Source organism: Anarrhichthys ocellatus, unplaced genomic scaffold, assembly GCF_004355925.1.
Source record: "Anarrhichthys ocellatus isolate YVR2014 unplaced genomic scaffold, GSC_Weel_1.0 scaffold2490, whole genome shotgun sequence".
In the NCBI taxonomy this organism is placed as follows: Eukaryota; Metazoa; Chordata; class Actinopteri; order Perciformes; family Anarhichadidae; genus Anarrhichthys; species Anarrhichthys ocellatus.
In genome coordinates, this window is record NW_022282464.1 from 1 (window position 1) to 7,480 (window position 7,480).

At 42.3% G+C, this 7,480-nt stretch overlaps 1 protein-coding gene across 1 annotated transcript; it reads left to right on the forward strand.

Annotated features, from left to right (window-relative positions):
• Positions 1-123: 123 nt before the first annotated feature.
• Positions 124-5,898, forward strand: LOC116378372 (centrosome and spindle pole-associated protein 1-like; the record flags this gene model as incomplete). The annotated part of the gene is made up of 11 exons (XM_031840236.1): positions 124-196; positions 402-505; positions 755-820; positions 1,606-1,955; positions 2,055-2,140; positions 2,317-2,413; positions 2,608-2,665; positions 2,989-3,257; positions 3,870-3,988; positions 4,125-4,245; positions 4,515-5,898. Coding segments are annotated over 11 exons (1,677 nt in total), but the record flags the coding sequence as incomplete, so codon positions are not given.
• Between the last annotated feature and the right edge of the window lie 1,582 nt (positions 5,899-7,480).

Consider the following 7,480-nt stretch of genomic DNA (forward strand, 5'->3'; position numbering starts at 1 on the left):
CTGGTCATATATATATATATATATATATATATATATATATGACCAGAGCACGGGGATAACCCCTTAGCAGGGATCCTGTTGTGGGTTTCTCTTAATGTATGATATTCTGTTTTTGACTGATAGGCAAAACCCCACAGAGCCTACGAGTCCACTGCTAAGGAGAACATCCCTCCCAAGTCTATAGCACAGGAGAAAGGTACAGTTCCCCCTTCTAAACTCTTGATGATTCTTTTCATAAAAATGACCAAATACCTGAAGTCTATCATTAACACGACCTCATGATGTGAGCAATGTTTGTCAGGGTGGATGAGTTGTTTCTTTAAAGTGTCAGTTGTCTTGTTTTGCTACAAAACCCTTCTCCTCACGTCTCTGTTAAAATATTGATGCATGTATCTCGTCAGAGGAGAGTTGCACCGTGGGTCTACCACTCGGCGTGGAGTACGAGCGGAAGAAACAGAGGCTGCAGCATGAACTCCGTATGGACTACAGGCGCTACATGGCTCAGGTGACTGTCACGGACTTGGCTGTTTACTCGTGTGTTTGGCCGTAGCAGGCGAGCTTGAAGATCAGCTAAGGCTTTGTTTAGTTCTATTTTGACAATGGGCTTGATTGTACTGTAAGGTAGATATCACTACCGCAGAGGTCCGCAAGAAACACGAGTCGTATGAGAGAGGAAACGCAGACATAAGCTGTGATCCAGGGAAGTGTAAAAGTCACAATGTTGGAATCATGTTGGCAACATTTTATGTTCCAGAAAAACCACTTTGGCCATGCAGAGCCTGGACCGTTAATTCGCCTCAATAATAGGAGATCCATCAAGGTAAATGTCTCTTAACGACTTAATGATGTCACTTGATTGCCAGATCATATCTTTGACCGAACAGGGTAGTTATGATTTTACAAAACTGAGTGAGTTGCTGACATATCACAAATTTAATTAAGAACCTTTACTGTTTTTATCAGCCAGCTTTTTGAACGAAGGACAATAATTCCTCATTATTACTGGAGAGCAGTCGTTTGAATGGAATGAGTGATACAGAAACCTTGTGCTAACTCCCCCTCATTCTTTATGGAGAAAGATTTAATAAAAGATTGTTTCCAAAAATATACAAAATGCACGTAAGATACTATCTAAACATTGTTGATTCCCGACCAGGTGGTTCCTGTACCCCAGAAGGTACTTCAGCAGTTTGTTTCCAATGAATAAATGCAGAGATGGTATATTAGCTCAACTCATTTAAAAAAATAGAAATTACAATTTGATTACAAAAATACATTCGTCAGCTGTAACAACCATAGTCACATTTAGTCACAGAGTGAATACTAGCTACATAGCAAGCAGAGAAGTTCAAATAGTTAGCTGAAAATAATGCATGAATAGCTGAAATAATAGGCAAAAATAATGCATGAATGGCTGAAAGCAATGCATAAATAGTCTAAATATTAGTCTAAAGTAATGAATAAATGGTTAAATTAATAGTTAAACAAAATAAGTCTCGATGACCCAACTTGACATTTCTGCTTTAAATAGTTGCTGTGGACCTGATCTAGTCCCACAAAGTCTTTTTAAACAAACATTCCCTTTTTCAATCATGTTTCCATCAGCAACACCTGCTTGAAAGCCAGACGGACGTTCTTCCCAAACAGCGCCCGCCCTCCCGGAGGGATGCAGCCACTCTCACAGAGGACAGCAGGGGACTGCACAGGGCTTTGCGTCTCGCTGAGCTTATGACCCTCTGTCCTGAGGCGGACCAGGAGCAGGCGTCAGTACTTCCCAGACACTGTGACAGGCTGGGGAAGCCTCTGGACCGGGACTCCGAGGAGGAGGAGGAGGAGGAGGAGGAGGAGGAGGAGGAATACTTTAAGGAGCTGGAACTAGTGGAAGGAAGAAGGCGCAGGCATATAGGGGTCGAGGCCAGTTATGAGAAGAGACGATCCAATAAGACCGATGGCAGGTATACGTATATTCATGTATGTTAAGAGCGTGATAAAAAAAATAGCACACACTTGTTTGTCCTTATCATTTTTTTCTGTTTTTGTTTTACTTTTCCCAGGGAGCAGAGGGAGGATCTAGTAGGCAGGGGATCGAGAGCACTGACCAACAATGAGGATGTGGAGTTTGCCACTGGCCTCAAAATAGGTTAAAGGACATTTTTACAGTGTTTTTACTTATTACAAATGACTCTGCTAAAAGTCAATTTGAACATGTGTTGTTCTGTTAGGACAGTTCTTATCAGAGTTATTGTTTAGTGGAGAATGTTTTTGATTAGTTAAACTGCCATTTCATTATTTGAAATTGGTATTCTGTGTTTTCAGGAGCAGTCGATACAGAGGACGCCTTACAGAGGAGGAAGGAGCGCTACAGACGGGAGCTGCAGGAGCAGATCGCTGAACAGCATAGGAACAAGAAGAGGTGTGTTGTTATTGATCCATGTATATATATATATATGTATGTATGTATGTATGTATGTATGTATGTATGTATGTATGTATGTATGTATGTATGTATGTATGTATGTATATTTTTTTTTTTTTTTTTGTGTCTTCTCAAAGTGTTCCTGAGGAGAGCCCCAGACCTCTGCTTGCTCATGCTTGTCCTTGTTGCAGGGAGAAAGATTTGGAGCTGAAAGTCACTGCAACGGGACCAAACGATCCTGAGAAACGGGTCAGTAGGCCTCACGACATCCCACTCTCATGTAGCCTGTGTAAAGAGGATTGTTGGTTACTTTTGAGGTCACAGTGGGTGAATACAAATCACTGACCATTTTACGTGTTTGACCCTCCAGCTGCATCTGTAAGGATGTAATCTGTGAATGATGGTTGTGTCTCAGTTCATAGCAAACTCTTGAGTGCAGTAGTATAATGATAATTCTTATCACCAAATAGTGGCAAAAAAAACAAGCTCACGCAGAAAATACGACTAAAAGGGGAATATGAATACATGCCATATACATCAATCTCTCAATTCTGTCTAATTCCACAAATCAGCCGTACCGAATCAGACAGTTTGGTCTGTGCCGAAGAGAAACTCATCAGGCCTTGGAGCCTTCAGCAACGGGAGGGAGTGAGACCTCATCCAGAGGCCTCCCTAATAACGTGAAGATGGGTGTGCGAGTCAGAGAGACTCCTCTTCCTCCTCCCGAGCAGCCCCATGTGGCCTTCCAGTCCCCTCTGCTGGAGTATAGCTCCGCCCTGAGCCTGTCGCCCAACAGCCAGCCTGCTGGCCCCTCCTTCCCCAGAACCACGGACACTCCCAGGTACCCCTTGAATTTTAACTTCACGCTGAGCTGTAATTCTCAAGATTTCAGTCGGCGATAACCTTGGTGACAAGCGCATGGCGTTTCCTGTGACTGTGTCACAATAAAAGCCACCTGGTGTTTCCTCAAATTTAACACTGGGCTGTGGGAGAGTGAATTCTGAACAGTGAGGGTGAAATCAATTCGATAAAATTGGACATGGTAACGCTAGATTGCATGAATGTATCATTTACTTTTAATCTCCTGTGCCTGTGAATTCAGCTCGTAAATGGCGGACTCCGCCACCAACAATGGCAAATCCTACAAACGATGTTTCCTAAAACATCTAAAGAGGATAACTTGAAACTCTAGTCGTGTTATTTAAAAAAACATTTAAGTTGCTGGCAAGTCCATTCAACATGTTGTTTTTTGTTTTTTTCTGTTGTGAAAGATAAACAAATACTTTGGCCTCGTTAGTTCACCTCATACTGTGTAGCTCATATCATAAAACACAATATAGAACACCAGATACAGCCAGAAAATTAAGACCTACAGAACGTTTCAGCATTTACAAAAGAGATACTGTGTTGTATAACATCATTGATTGTTTCATATTCTGCTTTGAATCTCCAGAATCCCCTTGTTTGCTCCTCATCCTCCTCCAGCCCTCAGTGAAGCCTACAGGAGCCCGTATGGAGAGCCCCATCACTACTACGGCACCAGAAACCTGCTCGACCCCAACATGGCCCACTGTAAGCACTGGTCTCCTCCGCTAAATGTAGGGAGCGGAACAACCTTCACTCTTAGTGAACATATTGGTGGAAGGCTAAACAGATGCTACGTTCAGCGCTATCGTCCACATTTTTATGTTTTAATTTCTGTGTTCAGATGGTCCCTTGTCTGTTCCTCCCGTGTCCTACTGGAACGTACCAGCAGGAGGAGCTCCGCCCAGCCACTTTGGAAACCACAGCCAGCACAGTGGCAGCAGCTTCCCTGAGCCTCCAACACAGTAAATATATCCCCCTCACTTTTTAGCTCTTTGACCTGGAAAGCAGGGTCAGGACGTGTTCAGCAGCTAACCGTGACTGTATCTGCTTTACCAACTCCCAGGCATCTTATGGTCCTGTCATCTCATTTAAATTCAACCAATTGTTCTGAAGAATATGAGCCAAAAACAATAGAGGACAATACAGCCTCTTGTAGTCAGCCTTTCTAACCTAACAGAATGGACTTGAATAAACTTAAATATTAAGTGTGATTCTGCAACTCTCCTGACAGGCCTAGCAGTGAGGCGGCCCCTGTGGAGTCGCACATCAGGGTTTTCCCCTCCGACAGATCCAGATCAACCCCCGAGAGGGTTTTGCGCTACAGGGAGGCTTTGAAACAGCAGGTGGGTAAACCTTCCTACTGCCATCGTGCATTGGAATCATCACGCTCCTCTGAAACACAAGGAGCTCAGTCCGGGTGTGTAGATCTTAATGGTTGCATTATAATTACAGTATCTGAGGACATGGATGAAGTTTCCACCTCGTACCTCTGGTTTTCTGTATGTAACAAGGCGCCCGCTGCCTGCTCATGCTCGCGGCTTTCCGTGCATGAACTTCACAAATAGCTCACTGATAAAAGCACTATTAAGAAGTCTGAAGATTTTACAAAAGATGGCAAATTAGTTTTTAAATGCTTTAGAAACAGGCATTTGATTACATGTTTAGCCAGCCAAATCGAATCGTTTACAGGATATTTAACCTTTTTATTATTATTATTATTATTATTATTATTATTATTATTATACATTTAATTCTTGATTTTTCCAGTTACGCTTGTTGACGTCTTGCTTCTTCACGGTACGGTTTGTTTGTCCGCCCTCTGGTGTTTCGGAGAATAATGCAAAAAGCTTTTGAACGTCAATAGTTAAAGACGGTAAAGGATTTGTACATTCATTTGTACTTCATTATGGGTTAAACCCACAATAAATGGCTGTGTATGAACAGCATCACCTTGGCTCGGCTCCTCTTTGGTTGTTCGCAGGTTTCTTTGAACTCTTACTGCATCCTAGTCTGTGATATGTTGGCAGGAAGCTTCCAGCGGAGGGCGCAGCGAGCTTTACAACAAGGTAAAACAGACCTAGTTAAGACTAAAAGATCTAGTGAAAGTGGAGTCCGCCCCTTAGATCCTCATTCATTTGTAGACGGTCCACCGTAGACGTGTTGTGAGATCTCCTCCCTACTCAGCTGGTACTTTACATCCCAGTTCCCCCTCAATCCCATAAGTCCTTCCTTCCTTCTCCGCTCTACTTGTCCCCGAGGCTTGCATTCTTTGTGCATTGGAACATCCCAGAGTGCATTATCATACTGATACCGACACATGTGCCTTTAATTCTGCCCCTCTATCATAGAGTTATAAGTACCAATTCCTGTTGTGCTGTGCATTGTGGGAAACGTGCAGAAGTTGTGTACTATTGGCTCATGAGTTGCACTTGCAACATGTGATTATTCAAACTGAAATGTGACAATGAACTAAACCTCAAAATGTATACCTTTTTTTGGCATCAGGATTATACTGTCATGGAAATGTATCTTATTTTTATGTTTGACTGTTGGCTGGAGTTTATATACTGTATGTTTGTATGTATGTATGTATGTACAGTTGTGTGAAAAAGTGTTTGCCCCCTTCCTGATTTCTTATTTTTTTGCATGTTTGTCACACTTAAATGTTTCAGATCATCAAACAAATTTAAATATTAGACAAAGATAACACAAGTAAACACAAAATGCAGTTTTTAAATGAAGGTTTTTATTATTAAGGGGGGAAAAAAATCCAAACCTACATGGCCCTGTGTGAAAAAGTGATTGCCCCCCCCCTGTTAAAACATAAATTAACTGTGGTTTATCACATCTTTGGAAAGCTGAGTTCAATTTCTCTAGCCACACCCAGGCCTGATTACTGTCACACCTGTTATCAATCAAGAAATCACTTAAATAGGACCTGCCTGACAAAGTGAGGTAGACCAAAAGATCCTCAAAAGCTAGACATCATGCTGCGATCCAAAGAAATTCAGGAACAAATGAGAAACAAAGTAATTGAGATCTATCAGTCTGGAAAAGGTTACAAAGCCATTTCTAAAGCTTTGGGACTCCAGCGAACCACAGTGAGAGCCATTATCCACAAATGGCGAAAACATGGAACAGTGGTGAACCTTCCCAGGAGTGGCCGGCCGACCAAAATTACCCCAAGAGCACAGCGACGACTCATCCAAGAGGTCACAAAAGACCCCAGAACAACATCCAAAGAACTGCAGGCCTCACTTGCGTCAATTAAGGTCATTGTTCATGGCTCCACCATAAGAAAGAGACTGGGCAAAAATGGCCTGCATGGCAGAGTTCCAAGACGAAAACCACTGCTGAGCAAAAAGAACATAAAGGCTCGTCTCAGTTTTGCCAGAAAACATCTTGATAATCCCCAAGACTTTTGGGAAAATACTCTGTGGACTGACGAGACAAAAGTTGAACTTTTTGGAAGGTGTATGTCCCATTACATCTGGCGTACAAGTAACACGGCATTTCAGAAAAGGAACATCATACCAACAGTAAAATATGGTGGTGGTAGTGTGATGGTCTGGGGCTGTTTTGCTGCTTCAGGACCTGGAAGACTTGCTGTGGTAAATGGAACCATGAATTCTGCTGTCTACCAAAAAATCCTGGAGGAGAATGTCCGGCCATCTGTTCGTGACCTCAAGCTGAAGCGCACTTAGGTTCTGCAGCAGGACAATGATCCAAAACACACCAGCAAGTCCACCTCTGAATGGCTTAAGAAAAACAAAATGAAGACTTTGGAATGGCCTAGTCAAAGTCCCGACCTGAATCCGATTGAGATGCTGTGGCATGACCTTAAAAAGGCGGTTCATGCTCGAAAACCCTCCAATGTGGCTGAATTACAACAATTCTGCAAAGATGAGTGGGCCAAAATTCCTCTACAGCGCTGTCAAAAGACCCAGTTATCGCAAACGCTTGATTGCAGTTGTTGTTGCTAAGGGTGGCCCAACCAGTTATTAGGTTTAGGGGGCAATCACTTTTTCACACAGGGCCATGTAGGTTTGGATTTTTTTTCCCCCTTAATAATAAAAACCTTCATTTAAAAACTGCATTTTGTGTTTACTTGTGTTATCTTTGTCTAATATTTAAATTAGTTTGATGATCTGAAACATTTAAGTGTGACAAACATGCAAAAAAATAAGAAATCAGGAA